A 15,839-nucleotide genomic window follows, 5' to 3' on the forward strand; every position below is an offset into this window, starting at 1 on the left:
CAGGGACCCTTCTGGAAGTCATTTTCTCAGTCCTTTGAAGGGCAGTGGTGTTTGGGAAGGCGGCCCTGGGTTCCTCTCTGGGCAGGAGCTGTGCTGCTTTTGTTTCTGCATGTTGTTGCTTTGTTCTTCTCTGTCTGAATGGCTGCTGCAAAAAATAATCCTGACTGCCTGACCTTTAGAATATAAACTGGCAAGAGCTGGCTGGTTAGATGTAGCTTTGTTGAGAGATGTGTTGAGGCTTTGATTCAGAGAACTGTTCATGAGAAAACAGAAAGTCGGCTGTAGGTTTCAAATATCGTTTTAATAATAATAAAAACAAACCTGAAAAAGGACTTGCATAACTACATTGTTTTATTTTTGGAACTAGGCTTCAGCTGTGGAGGTATTATAAAAATACTAGAAACATTAATCTTAGAATCAGTAACAATAATAATTTAACTGTGAAGCCTCAAATATTCCACATTTGTTAGTGTAGGGGTCTGGGTAAGAGTTGGAGTTCAAAAAATAACACCTTGGTGCTTTTTATATTTTTTACATTTTTCCTTGGAAACATACTGTGATGGAGGTTTTGTTATTTCTTCTTTAAGAAAAGCAAACTAAGGACATGAATTCGTTATTAATCAGATCTATGAAATGGCATTTTATGTTCTGCCTCAGCACTGGGGATGTTTGTGAGAGTCTGTCGGTCACTTTCAGGGTGCCTTGTGGCAGCTTGTTAGGTGTTTGAAACCTTAGACATTGCCTAGTTCTTCTTGATGTTGTGATTCCTTAACAGGAAAAAGAAAAAAAAAAGGATAACTGTAGGGAGAGTCAGGCCTGTGACTTTTACTTAGAGCAGGTCCCTTGCAGGTCGCTGGTGTTCATCACCAATAGAAGAGAGGCATGAATTTAAAAAACAACCAGAACCACAACAAGACCAAAATAACCCCACTGTGTAATTCCTTTTTTACCCAGGCTCCTGATCACATTGCCTTTCTAGCCATTTGGAACGTGGAGTTCGTTCCTTCCAGATGTTTTTATACCTTATTTCATTCCTTGGAATGAGTAAATCTTTGGATAATATGGTTTTGGTTTGACTAGTTTCTGGTCTTGTGCAGCTAAAAATTTTACCCTCATCATGCTTAAATGGGAAGGTCAGATTCTTAGCACACTGGATTTGCCCTGTTCCCAGATTCCACACTCTAGACCTGAAGAATTATCAGTACCTTCAGAACCAAGTGGAAGGACCATGTGCCAAGTACCAGTGGTAGATTTCTTTGAAAAGGAGCAGAATTAGAAGGAGGGTGGCGAGGGGAGAGTAGGGATGCTCTATACTGCTTGCATTGTTTATGTTGATACTGTGTCCTAAATTATTTGTTTGCTTAGAAAATATCCATCCATCCATCCATCCATTCATCCATCTTATTGTTCTTACAGTTCATGGATTTAGTAGGCTGTAGGGATTATAGATCCTTTAATTGGATGAAATCCAGCCAGCACACTAAGGTTGTTGATGGATGTTTTAAGCCAGGAACTGGAGCTGAATGAAATATTGATTTGGTTCAGGTTCAGTTCAAAGACTACTCTGATATTCTGGTTTTGTTTCAGGTCAATAATTTTAGAACAAAAAGGCTTAGGCATAGTACAGTCTACTTAAAAAGCAAGAGAAGGTTGGCTCTGTTTAGTATTTAGCAATGCAATAGTTTATTCTAAAATTTTGCTTCAGGTGTCTGTTTCAGATGGAACTGTGATAGAAAAGTGAAACCATTGGTGTGAATTTTACTTGACATGAAGGTGATTTTGTGATTATCAAGAGAGGTAATGAAATCACAAATAGGGTTTTATTTATATTGAGACCCATGTGTTTGTTCTGGGAGTTCTTTGAGGCATGATCTATACTGTCAAGGATAGTAGATGAAGATCTTAGTACTTCTATCATTTATTTGAAAATTTCCCTTTGGCTCAGGGCAATTTCCTGGGGAATTTCCACAAAATGGGTTTTATGGGCTAAAACTGGGTGAGGCTCAAATGTTGCAGATGAACAAAAAGACTATAATGAAATGAGTGTGAAGTTACTGGCAAGCATTGTGAGGAAAATGTGTTTGGTTTGGTTTGGTTTGGTTTTGCTTTGCAAGAGGATACTGAGAGATTCACTTGGGCCAGGTAGTTTTTTGTTTGTTTGTTTGTTTTTGGTCTGGTCGTGGGGCCTGAACTCTGGGTCTGGGCGCTGTCCCTCAGCTCTTCAGCTCAAGGCTAGTGCTCTACCACTTGAGCCACAGCGCCACTTCTGGCTTTTTCCTTTTTGCTTATGTGGTGCTGAGGAATCGAACCCAGGGCCTCAGGCATGCAAGGCAAGCGCTCTACCATTGAGCCACCTTCCCAGCTCTTCAGGTAGTTTTTTTTAAATATATATTTTTATTGTAAAGATACTGTACAAAGGGATTACAGTTACATGAGTAAGGTAATGAATATATTTCTTGTCGAGCATTGTTACCTCCTCCTTTGTTTTTTCCCTACCATCCCTTCCCTCCCCGCCGCCCCAACTTCTCCCCCCCTCCACGTACCCAAAGCTATAAAGTTCATTTTCAACATAGTGTCTTGTACATCTCATTGTTACAATAGGTCATCCTGTATCCTTATTTCAGCCTTTTGTTATTTCCCTTCCCCTCCCCAAATTAGTAAAATGTATATACAAGATGCAGGGCACTGGAATCAAATATAGTGAAAAGAGGGGTTATACCATGGGGGAAGAACATACAAAAAACAAAGGAGGAGATAACAATGCTTGATAGGAAATCTTCTCATTACCTTGCTCATGTAACTGTAACCCCTCTGTATAGAATTTCTACAATAAAAATGTATTAAAAAAACACACAGTACATTGTAAGTACATTAAAAACAACAGCAACAAATATAAAACCTCTTGTGTCCCTATCTTGGTGTTCATTTCACTTAGCATCATCTTATATGGTCACATATACATAGCTTTTGACCTTTTCTGCTTGTCTTAGACATATACTAGTTATTGCAAATAAGGGAAACCATGGGACCTATGTTTCTTGGGGCTGGACCAGGTAGTTTTCTTGACTCCTTTCATGTGCTCTGTCTTTGCAAGGTGATTTTCTTTCTTGTTAGGACCAACCACTGGCCAGCTTGATGATTGATTCCTCAATTTGCATTGCCAAATTTAGCAGTTTCCTTTGAAGGCTTTAACAAATTCTACTCTGCAGACTGATAACTGATATGTATGGTGGATCTCTGCATGATATTCTAGACTGGCAGTTTTTACTTTTTCTGGGACTACCTGACATCACAAGAAATTATTCAGTTTGAATGCTCTAGCAGAGCCAATTAATTTTGACTTCCTGGGGAAGAGAATAGAAGTGGGAAATATGTTTGCACAGTACCAGTGGCGTCCTCTGGTCCAGGCTGCCCTGACTTCCTCCTGCAGGCTCAGAGATTCCCAGAATGCGAGGACTGGGACCCCACAGTGTGCTGTTTAAACAATGGTGATGTGTTCCTTGATTTGGCTGTTCCCACTAATGACTCAGTAACGTGGTTAATTGGTAATTAGGATGTCTCAGAGGTCTGTTTCCCTTTGAATCAGTCACTAGAGAGAATAGGATTCTAGTCAATCCGAGCATATTTCTCAACAAAAGCAAAGTGTATACAGAAATTTCCAGACACAGATGCAACTTGGATTAGTTAAAGCCATGTGGCCATTGGAACCAGATAATTTATATAACTTGCATTGGGAGGGAGGGCCAGACTCCTTCCTTAATCTAGTGTTGGTCAACTCTTTATTGTGCCCTCTGTAATTTTCATTGTGGGTAGTTTTAGAACTCTTCCTATAGGAGGGCCTGCTCCACTTCTTCAGTTCTCACCACACCTTTGCTCTGTTTTGCAGGAGAAGCTGTACCTGAGGATGAACAGATCAGTGCTAAGGACCAGAAGAACCTGGAACCCTGTGATAACACCCCCATCATAGACAACATTGCTCCTGTAGTTGCTGGCATCTCTTCAGAGGAGAAGGAGAAGTATGATGAGGAGATCTCCAGTCTATACAGACAACTGGATGATAAGGTCTGTAGCCACAGTTGACAGTTCTCACTCTGGTGCATTCATATCCAACCCTATGTACCAGGCTAATCTTCTCAATTCCCATTCTGATTTGGAGCGTGCAAACTCAGGGAGCTTACTTCCAGTGAGAAGAAGCACTTGGGGAGGTTTGAGTAGATGAGAGGACTTTGAGCTAGACTGAGAGGTAGAACCTATTTAGAACTTTGACTTCTAGAATGCAAACTGGTTGATTATTACAGGAGACTAGAGGTATGTAAATGTGTGTAAGCCTGTGTTTAAGTTTTCTTTTTTTTCTGTGAATCTGTGCCTCTCCTCTTGGAAACTTCTGAAGTAGCTCTAGCTGGGGGCAAGTCAAATGTGAACTTAATCATGTAGTCCATGGGATGTGAAGTGTAATCATATTGTAGACTGATGGTCCCTTAATCTGTGAAGTATTGAATGAAGAACTTTGAGCATACTAATTAGGGATGCTTAACTTTAGAACAAACATTCAGGACTCAAACAATCCTGTTAATGAGTAAGTTAGGAGTCCTTGAAGAATATGTATCATTCATCCCCAATAAAGGTCAAGTAAGGAATCCCAAAGGCATAGGAAATGAAATTGATGTTTCATGTGATCTTGGCTTATTGCCCTTGGAATACTCTAAATCCTTTCAGTTCATTTCATTAAGGTTGCTGGTATTTTTAGTCTACTGTGGTTCAACCTCCAGTTCTTTGGGGATACGTCTGGCTTGGTTATAACAGTTTTGGAATGTTAACATCACCGTTCATCCTAATTAGAGGCCTGTCATTGAGGTGAAAGCGCAGTGTGGAGTCACCTTTCCAGACTGAATGTGACTGGTGGCCTGGAGTTCTGTTTGTTTGTGATTCTGGGCATTTGCATTATCCACAACATTAAACCAGGGTCACTGTACCCTTCTGAAAACTCATTCACAAAACAGTCACACCTGTAAGTGAGTGGGTCATGTGCCCTCCATGCTCTGGACATTCTATTTTTATGCAGGCATTTTGCGGAAAGCCTTGAAGTGAGAAATAAGCAGATCAATACTAAGTGAATAGTATATGCACTTTCTTGATTTCCCCAAAGAAGTGCCATTGTTGAAATAATAAAGAAATACTGCATGCCAGATTTCCTCATTTTATAATTGGTGGACTGTAGTAATCCCCAGAGTATTAGTGAACTAGGGGGTGAGATTCTATACTTGTGGCCTTCCATGGATGGAATTGGTGTCATTTACCTTGCTGGCATGTAGAACTTCCACTGACCTGGGAGAGAAGCTTTGGAGCATCTCAAATCTAGATTGTGAAATGAAGTGATGAGAAATGAGCTCAGTGACATGAAAGTGCGATATCCGAGGTATTCATCTAGTGGCTGGTGAGCTGGCCCTAGAGGCCCTGCCTCTTCACCCAGCAAAGGGCCATTTTCTGTTCTATTATCATTTTACAACAGATGGTTATTGTGATGCTGAGAGATGCAGGAGAGAATGAAGATCTAGCCTTAGAGGGCATCAAGATTTTGGTCTGCCCTGGTAACTCTGCTTGTGAGCTGCCTGATTTTGTCTTATTAGCTTTCAGTCTTACGTGTTCTCTCCAAGGTCCTAGAAGATGTTTCCATGTTTCTGGTGATTGCAGATGACTCGATATTTTGAGAGTCTCGACATGGCAGCTTTGAGATGATTGAATGGTAGAACTGAAAGTGTCTAGGTCTCAGTGAGACATTCTGAGTGACTTATTCAAGTTCACCTTGCTTAAAAGTGACAGATTCAGAATGAGAATACATATCTTGTGTGTGTGTGTGTGTGTGTGTGTGTGTGTGTGTGTGCGCGCACGTGCACGCACCTTGAAGAATGCTAATCTTGTTCTACAGCTTGAGCCACATCTCAGTTGACTGCATTTTGGCTCTAGCCCTTTAACTAGGGAACTTGTCAGTGAAGCTCCAGTGAATCTTTTCTGTGCTTTCCCTCCAGGGACTACAGGCAGATAGTCACCTAGGGTTGTGCCATGTGATGGGAAAGCCCACACGGTGACATCAGACCTGGGACCCAAAAATGCCAAGTCCTGGGCTGATGTTCTTCCTGCTGATGGTTCTTTTCTCCTGTATAACACTGGGTTCACTCCTGGCATCTTAATAGGTTGCTGTGGAGATGAAAATTCCCTAGTTCAGAGCAGGTACAATGTAAATATTAGTTCCCTCCTTTCCAGCCTTCTCCACTTGGTTCTGTTTGCTTGAGGGAGAAGCCATATCAATGTGATATTGCACGGGAACCGAAGCGGTTATAACGGAAACACCCTGATATTGGCATTGCTTCTCTCTCATGCTTGGTTGGAGATCTGTGAGAGGAGGCAAGTTTAAGTAGAATTATAAGTTGATTACTTATCATACTGGTTACAGTTGCAGTGAAATCATCTCAATAATTAAAATGTACTAGTGATCTTTTGGCCACTAACTGACTACGTTATTTCATATGTAAGAAAATCCATCTACAAGATTATTTTCTGAAAAGTACTTTGAAATCTGTGATCTTTGACCAGATTTTTATAGTCATCATCAGATTGGAGGGTGGTTAAATTGGTCTTGAGAGATTCACCTGACCGTGTAGAGATGACTCTGTGTTGGGGGGGGGAAGCGGGGGTACATCTTATTCTGCAAGGCTTGAACTAACCAAAAAAATCACAAACAGGCTCATGCCTGTAATTCTAGCTACTCAGGAGACTGAGATCTGAGGAGCCCAGTTCAAAGCTAGCCCTGGAGGAAAGTCCATGAGACTCTTATCTTCAGTTAACCACCAGAAAACTGGAAGTAGAGCTGTGAAAGTGTTAAGAGTGCTAGCTTTGAGCAAAAAAGCTCAGGGACAGCACCCAGGCCCTGAGTTCAAGCCCCATGACCACCACCACCAAAAAGGAAAGAATCACAATAGACCATGTTAATTCCTTAGGAAGCTGACTTAGTAAAGGGTAAATATAGTTTAGAAAATGTCTCTATGCAAGTGATTCATATCCTTTTTAATGTAATGCTTGTTCTATATCCATCCCACATGGGGCCAGGGTCCTTGTTTTTTTCCATTGTGTCTTAAAAATCATGGTGTGCCAGCTTGTCACCTATCTAAAAGGCAGCCTACATCTATGCAGTATCATGAGTGCAATGTAAGAACAAAGGGCCCAGCATTCCCTGTTCCTCTGCCCTTGGTACTTCTGATCTGGAGCAGGCTGCTCTTTGTCCCTGGGGAGAGAGATGGTGGCTCCCTGATGTTTAGCTCTTTGGCTCTTTTATGTTAAGCTGTTTAATATTTATGTCTTGAGGAACATAAACACAAAATTGTTCCTAGTAACTGACATGCTAAGTTTATAAAGTAGAAGAGAAAATATTTCTCCTAAATACTTTGCTAGCTGTGAAAGTACCATTTTTGGGCAGTTCCACTCTGGTGTCATTTCTCTAATTCTCCTGCCAGAAATCTCAGTTGGAGAGGGAAGTCACCAGTTTTTCATAAAATCACTCAAGAAACATGGGTGTGAAGGGGGTCAATGGAAACAGCCCACAGGCATCATACATACAAGAAAAGGAGACACGGAGTCTGGACTGTTCTTGCTCTTTGGAAAGCATTCATCTGTTTACTGGTTTCAAATGTATGTACCAACATCACCGAACAGGATGGAGAGGATACATGGGCGCTGAGGTGCTACAGGCCCTGGGGTTCCGCCCTCTCCACCTGACTTGTGGATTTGGCAGAAAGCACAGTACAGGTTTTTCTTTCTATTGGGTATTGATGAAGACACCTAGGCAGAACCTGGCATGGAACTGAGTTTAATGCTGTGTGGTATATAGAGCCGAGAAGTGCCTCCAGTAGGGTTTTTCTCCTATTCCTAAGTGGGAGGAAGACAGATGTAAAGCCAGTTGTTAGGTTTTGCAGTCTGTGCTTCAAATTGCATGCGTTCCCAAGAGCAGTGCCACAGCTGCTGCGTTCTGACACATTGGGTATCGTCCTGCCTGCGCTGTGGGTGGACAGTGCCTAGGGAGAGGCAGAGATGCTTGAGCCGGCAGTGAGAGGCAAGCAGTGAGTGTCCTTGCTTTTGTGGCAGCAACACCTAGTGGCAGAACATGGGAGGAGAGCGAATGGCCTGTCTCACGTCAGTGATAGCCTGGGAAGCAAGCCTTAATGCCTGTGTACCTCCAGCTGCCTTCAGGGCTTTTCAGATGGTTCAGAAAATTAGTTTCCAGTCAAGAGAGGCGGTCTGCTAACGCCAGTAAATATTTTTTACTCACTGAAGTAAAAGCTTTGGAAAAATACTGGCCTTTCCTTTCCTGTCTCTCAGGAGGCACAGATCACTGGTTGCTGAGGTGTTTGACAAGGTTTGGGGCATGGATATCTTATAGTAAAGACGATGAAAGATTCACTCCTTTGTGTTTTGTTTGGCTTTGTCAATACTGGGGTTTGAACTGAGGGCCTATGTACAGCCCTTCAGATTTGTTTGTTTTGTTTTTGCTCAAGGCTGGGACTCTACCACTTGAGCCATGGCTTCACTTCAGGCTTTTTGGTGGTTAATTGGAGATAAGAATATCATAGGCTCTATTGCTTCAGCTGGCTTTGAACCATAATCATCAGATCTCAATCTCTTGAGTAGGTAGGCTTACAGGCATGAGCCACTGCTGCCTGGAAAACTCCCATTGGTTTTTTTTTTTATTTTGAATTAGGAATTTACTGTTAAAACTTTGCATAGAGAATGATGTATATCAGTATCCCAGCCCTAGGTATAGGATTGATGAATAAACAGTACATAGAGGTGGATGTGTAGGGTATTGCAGTTCCCAGAATATCCAGAAGTTCTGTCTGCTGAAAAGGTCTCAGAATTCCCACCATCTTATTAACAAGGATATGACTGGCAACTTGGTGCCCAGCTATTGTTGGGGAAACCAGGATATCAAAAATGACATAAGTAGCAAAAAAAAATTTTAAACATGATGTTTCCTTTCAGGATGATGAAATTAACCAGCAGAGCCAGCTGGCTGAGAAGCTAAAGCAACAGATGTTGGATCAGGATGAGGTAAAGAATGCAATAAATTCCTCTTTGCCAAGTATTTTTATTGCTCTTTGTTGTTGATGTTCATTCCAGAAATTTAATTTGTGAAGCATTTCTTCAAAACTCATTGAATCATGGAGAAATTTCTTGGTAGATTTCCTTTGAATGCCTGCTAAAAGCTGCTTTTGGCTGAATTTAGAAAATAAATGTCTGATTCTGTAGAGCTCTGGCGTTCTGAGAGTAAGTAGCTGCTTGAGAAGTTTAGTCCTAGACAGGCAGGGCAGTGGTTGGGCAAGGATGACTTTTTAAAAAATTGTTATTGTAAAGGTGATATACAGAGGGGTTATAGTTACTTGAGCCAGGTAGTGAGTACATTTCTTTTTGAGCAATGTCACCTCTTCCCTCATTTTCTCACAGGTTTTCCCTTCCCATCCACTCCCCCACAAACTGTATAGTTCATTTTTAACATAGTGTCTAGTGAGTATCACGGCCGCATTTGTTTACCCTTCGTTCTACCATTTTGGTGCTCCTCCTTACCCTCTCCTAGACAGATAAACTTATATACAAGACAAAAGGTATAGGAAGCAAAAACAGTGATAACAGAGGGGGAAAATGCCTCTTGAGTCCATTTCTTACATCATTTTATATATGATCATATGCACATAGCTATTGAGCCTTTGCGATCCTCTCCTTAGAATGAAGGATGACTCTCTTCTTGGAGCCAGCACTCTAAAGCCTGGTTATTTTAGGTTCTTTGCATATAAGGTGGCCCAGGTTTTGATGTAGACTATGTTCTCCTTTTATAAGGAAAAACAAAAACATATCTAACAAAGTTAGAAGGTTGAGGAGGGGGAAGAAAGAAGAAAAGGAGTCCTGGTGCTTTATTAGCATATATTTGATAGTAAAAAGGAGTCAAATCATCTCAATCCCTCTCTAAGGGCATTCCATTCTGCAGTAAATGTCTTTATTGCACTATTTTGCCAGGAGTTTTACAAACAGCACCCTGAGCAAAGGACAACCAGCCAGCCAGTCCATCACACATAGGTGATGAGTGGTTTCCTTGCCGAGGGTCACGTACACATTTCTTCCTTTTGTGCTTTAAGGTTCCTTCCCCCCACCTTCATTGCTAAAGTTCTATGGATTGGATCACATGATGTAATCATGGCTTGGATTGATGTTCCCAGTTCCAGACAGATGTAACTGTCGCTATAGCCATTCTCTTCCTCTTTGTTCCTCTTCATCTCTCCAGTGTTAATGATTGTGGCTTCTGCTTAAGCTCTCCCCTTGGTAGGGAGGAAATCTATGTCATTGTAATCAAATGAACCCTATTTAATTGATTTCTACTTTAACTAGAGTTGAGGTCCTCTGTTTGCTTAGCATTTCCTGTCCTCTACCTCTGTTCTGTTCCTTGCATCACTAACCTACTCTTCCTTACGTAGTAAAACTACCTGGGAAAACTTCCTTTTGTTACAGTGCGTATTCTAATATTTTTCCCCGTTCATTGCAGGAAAATCAGAAAATAACAATAGAAATGAAGATAATGAAAGTATCCACAAGATTAGGCACTTACTTCTATCTAGTATTAATGTTTGGGGGAGAGATCTTTCTGTATACGCATGACACATGTTAAGAAATAATTGCCTTTTAAATACAATTTTGGTTGACTTTGAAATGTACATGCTTATAGTGTGAAATCATGACATTTTTGAGCTATGTAAATATTCTCACAAAGCGTTTAGAAATGACTCCTTCATCTTTAAACACATGGAAAATAGCCAACTAGCTAAATGGGCAGTTGTTTTTGGTGTTTAGTTTATGCTTTGACATAAGCATCTTTACATTTAAAAATGAAAAGAAAAATACTTTTTTTTAAAAAATTAAGAAAAAAATTGGCATCCATAACATACAGTGGCATTTCCTCTCATCCTGAGCTTTCCCGACTTGTTTCTTGATATGTGGTTGCAGAATTACTTTTATTGGGTAGAATACAGACCATAGATTCATATATTCCATGCTGTCTCATTTCCCTAGCTTTTAGCTTCCACAAGAAGAGACTATGAGAAGATACAAGAGGAGCTGACACGTCTGCAGATTGAAAATGAGGCAGCCAAAGATGAGGTGAAAGAAGTCCTTCAGGCCCTGGAGGAGCTGGCTGTCAATTACGACCAGAAGTCACAGGAAGTGGAAGACAAGACGAGAGCCAATGAGCAGCTGACAGATGAGCTGGCCCAGAAAACGGTTGGAGCATTTGTGGCTAGGGGAGGGACTTCATCCCTGTACTCTATATTTTGATATTCGTTGACTTAGTGCTTATACTGTGTTAGATGCATTCTCTGAGGCCACTTTGACAGTTGAAATACTGTCCACACATCATGGGACTTTATAGCATAACTTTTATATTCTACCAATTTATAACATCAGCAGAATTTCTTTGTGTAGACTGGAGCCAGAAAAATCCTAAATTAAAAGTTTGACTTCATAACTCCTAAGCTTTGCTCAAGACATGTGAACTTCTTAAATACGCTATTAAAATGTCAATAACATGGTCCTTGCATGGTGTGAGGACCAGTAATGGTTTATGAAAAATATTTAACATAAACCTGTGCATAAGCTACAATATTTATGATCAATGAATAAGCCTCAAAGTGTTGTTACTAATAAGAGTGGAGGACCCACAGGAGGTATGGACTTCATTCTTCATGTTTCCACGATCCTAAGTGAAATCTCATCCTTCACCCCAGCTTCTTGTCCTACTTCTTACCTTCAGGAGCCTGAGACTCTGCTCTCCCTGTTTGCTGACCTGTACTAAGCCACTGCTTCAGTCTGTACATTGATTTATTTTCAGATTTTTTTCCTTGTGGAAGATGCTGCAGGTTTTCCACGGTGAGCTAGCAGCAGGCTTCGGGCACAGTGGGCCTTTGGTGTCGATGGATGGTGGTAGGCAGTGGGTGGTGGAAAAGCTTGTGGCTCTAACTCACTACCTGTGGTACCTCTGAGCAATGGACTGGTGTTATGGGATTGTGGCCAGTGTACCTTTTGGAAAATATTCAGTCCCATGCAAGGAGAAGAGCAGATGGTGAGGAAGGTGCTGATATGCTGGCTTTGGAGCAGAGAGGAAATGCTACTCCTTCTTGCACTCTGTTGAAAGGAGAAAGACCTTCCTGATGGCTTCCCAACATGGTGGCCTCCACTTCTGTAGCTTTTAAAAACAAAGTTCAGAAAGCAGTGACAGTGCCACACAAAACAAACCCCTCTCGAAAGTCACTTTGCAGAGAAAAACCCTTAGATTTTCCCTGTTTAGTGTTTCTCTCTTAACTAGTCTTTGGTACTAGTTTGTCACAAGTTCCGTAACCTTAAATGGGGCGCTGGTGGCTCACGCCTGTAATCCTAGCTACTCAGGAGGCTGAGATCTGAGGATCATGGTTCCAAGCCAGCCTGGGATAAAAGGCCCATGAGGCTCTTATCTCCAATAAAGTAGTCAAAGGAAACTGGAAGTGGAGTTGTGGTTCAAGTGGTAGAGCACTAGCCTTAAGCACAAAGAGACTCAGGGACAGTGTCCAGGCCCAGAATTCAAGCCTCAGGACCAGAAAAAAAAATACAGTTCTTATTTCAGTCAAAACCAAGTATTATTCGAATCCTCTTTTTTGTCAGATGATTAAAAATACTCTAGTAAAACAGCTATTCATGGGAAAATTATATAAAGGTCTCTGAATTAACCTCCACAGTTTTAGGAGTAGGGGGATTTCTTCTTTGATTTTGAATTAATACTATGACACCAGAAGATAGTTGTTTATATGAAGTGTTAGCTACTCGGGAGGCAGAGGTAAGATATTGTGTTCTTTACCTGGTTTAGGCAAAAGTGGGAGACCTACTGGAAAAATAACGAAAGCAAAACAGATGGAGTTATGGATCAAATAATAGAGCACCTGAGTTCACTCTTTACTACTGCCAAAAAAACAAAATAACAACAGCAAAAGAAACCCTAAACAAACAAAAAACACCTTTTAGTAACATGTGGAAGATGGAGAATAGATGCCTTTTTAGTTTGGTAAGAAAATAGAATTTTTGGTATACAGTAAGGAGTCATCTATTGTTGAACTTACGTAATCTGAAAAAGATGTTCAGTGTTTAATTCAGCTTCTCTGCAAAGATTAGAAGTCTTTCTAAGTTGTTTTTTAAATACATTAATGCTCCTCTGGACCATGTTTTTCAGACCCAGCTATTATTGTGAAGTAGGTTTGAATTTGGAATGAGTTTGCTTGAGTAGAGGTGGACTGGCTAGTAGGCAGTTCAGGCCTTGAACTAAGGGAGGTGCATCTAGGGGTAGGAAGATATGACTAAATGTTATAACCTCAGGGACCCCTGTTTTTGTTTTCTTTTTAATAATGTCACTGACTTGGAAGTTGGCAGCTGAGTTGTAAACATGTAACATATTATGCTGTACAATTTAATTTGTAGATATGAAGTCCCTCTTCTTTTTATTAGACAATGCAATCTTATACTCCACTTTGCCTTAAAAGTCCTTCTAGTTGAAATCACAAGAAATGATACAACTCCATCCCACATGAAGCCGGTACTCTTTGCTATGCTGTATGTACGACATTGATTTGTAATCCTTTTTAATGTGTGGTTGGAATTTGTTTTTCAGACGACATTAACAACCACACAGAGAGAGCTGAGCCAGCTACAAGAGCTTAGCAACCACCAGAAGAAGAGGGCGACTGAAATCCTAAACTTGCTGTTGAAAGACCTGGGGGAGATAGGTGGGATTATTGGCACCAATGATGTGAAGACTGTAAGCCACCGTTTTTTCATCTCTGTACTCATTCTTATTGTGGTATGATTCTAAGTTAGCAAGCTCTGCTTTTAATCTGTTCTCAGCCTCCCATGCTTAGCAATGTGCTGTGCCTCTGCCTGGTGCTAGGAAATATTTGAATCAGTGAAAAAAAAAGGGCTGGCAGAATGCAGGGTAATTGTCAGGGTGAGGAGAGAAAAAAAAATAATCTGCCTTTCAGATCTTGAGAATGTCTTCAAATCTTGGTTGGCTTTGTGTAGATTGGTTTAGACTTGCCAGTGTCATAGAAGTTTGTGATTGGATAGCCGGAGCAACAGTTCTAGGCTCAGAAATGTTTTCCATTTTCTATAAAAAACCAGGTCAGTGAGACTTCCCCAATCAGGCTGTAGAATAAGATTTTAACAGCAACTGAAGACATAAAACCACATTTAATCATCTACAGCCTAAGACGTTGGAATCTTGTTAGTGTGATGTGCATTACCTGGGAGTTTATTGGCAACACCAGCTCTGAGGCTGTTTCTTAGATGGATTGATCACTGTCATCTTCACAAGATTCCCCAGGGTGATTCTCATGCTGGTGAACATTAGGTGAATAATGCAAGAGACCTGGCCTTTCTTTCTTTTTCCTTTCTGTTAGCCTCAGCCTGTTTTTATTTTCGTTTCATTGGGATTTGGCCTCCTGGTAGCAAAATAGCTACTGTTATCACAAATCATCACATCTCGAAGCAACCACACCCAAAGCGGAATGGGCTGAAGAAGCCGACTATTATCCAGCAGTACATCTCCGGAGTCTCTAGGGTACATCTCCTACATTACATGATTGGCCTGCAGTGGGTCACATGACTGCTTCAAACGACAAGAAAAGCTGGGAAAGCAAAGGAGAATAGGATTAATTATAATTGGCATAAGCCAATCATGATCAATGCCTGATAAATAATACACACTGATGCTCCTGAAAGCAAGGAGGGGGGAGGAGAATGGGGGGGATAAAGCTGATCTGAAGATGAGAATAGAGAGCAAAGAGAAGGAAAATGTTAGCAACTAATCATTTGATAATTGGTCACAATATAGAGATACTGTTGCCATTAACTTGTTAAATATGTTAGGGACTTTTTTAAACCAGCTTTATTGAGGTAGAAATTATATATATTTAGATAGATAGATAGATATTTATATATACACACGTACATATATTAAATGTACTATACTCAGTGTGCAGTTTGAGAAATTTTGATTTGTGTACATCATGAAACCATCTCCACCCTAAGACAGTGAACACAGGCATCGTCGGCCTTCAGTGCATGCAGGACTGTTTTTGGTTGCTATCTCTTGTGCTCAGAACTGTCTGCCAATACCACAGTGTTTTGATGACCATAGCTTTATAATAGTGCAGTACTTCCTATGGAGATTGTGTGTTGATTTACTGGAGCCAGGGAATTATATTACATTGTTTTATTTCTATCTCATGAATCCCCCAAACTGAATTTTTTTAGTTTGGCCATTTTACCTTTAAAAGGCTGAATTGTATATTGATCTGTTTTGTGGGAACACCCAGGCTGTGAGGTGGGATGGCTAAATGCAGGAAAAGGCTCCCAAGATTAGGCAGGCTTCCATTTATAGACTCTTATGTCTGGGCCACAGAGAGCTACCCTGGAATGGTATCAACCAATCTAGGAGTTCTTGTAAACATAATTATTTGTTCATGAAACCTCTGTAGTAACTGAATATTTCATGAATCTTTGTGAATGAAATCATTTTTAGCACAGATTTCTCGGGTATTATAGGGTTAAGCCTGTTAAGTTCCAGTTTGGTGATTTTATATTTGAGGATTTAATTTTTCGAGCCATATGCTGGTGTTGAGCAATAAAATCCCAACATCGGGTTGATTAAATGGCCCTCACAATGTGAAGGTGGCGTTGATTTATGGAAGTTGGCGCCTGCTCCTGATAATGGTGAGGGAAGGTATTTT

At 40.7% G+C, this 15,839-nt stretch overlaps 1 protein-coding gene across 1 annotated transcript in view; it reads left to right on the forward strand.

The window, feature by feature from the left end:
• Kif5c (kinesin family member 5C) overlaps window positions 1-15,839 on the forward strand; it is a 159,662-nt gene that overhangs the window by 105,957 nt on the left and 37,866 nt on the right. The window contains exons 12-15 of the mRNA XM_013027945.1: window positions 3,887-4,062; window positions 9,031-9,099; window positions 11,107-11,313; window positions 13,724-13,870. Of these exons, the coding sequence (XP_012883399.1) occupies window positions 3,887-4,062; window positions 9,031-9,099; window positions 11,107-11,313; window positions 13,724-13,870 (599 nt within the window). The remainder of the gene's footprint in view (window positions 1-3,886; window positions 4,063-9,030; window positions 9,100-11,106; window positions 11,314-13,723; window positions 13,871-15,839) is intronic.

The sequence above is a fragment of the Dipodomys ordii genome, unplaced genomic scaffold, assembly GCF_000151885.1.
Source record: "Dipodomys ordii isolate 6190 unplaced genomic scaffold, Dord_2.0 Scaffold5, whole genome shotgun sequence".
Classification (NCBI taxonomy): Eukaryota; Metazoa; Chordata; class Mammalia; order Rodentia; family Heteromyidae; genus Dipodomys; species Dipodomys ordii.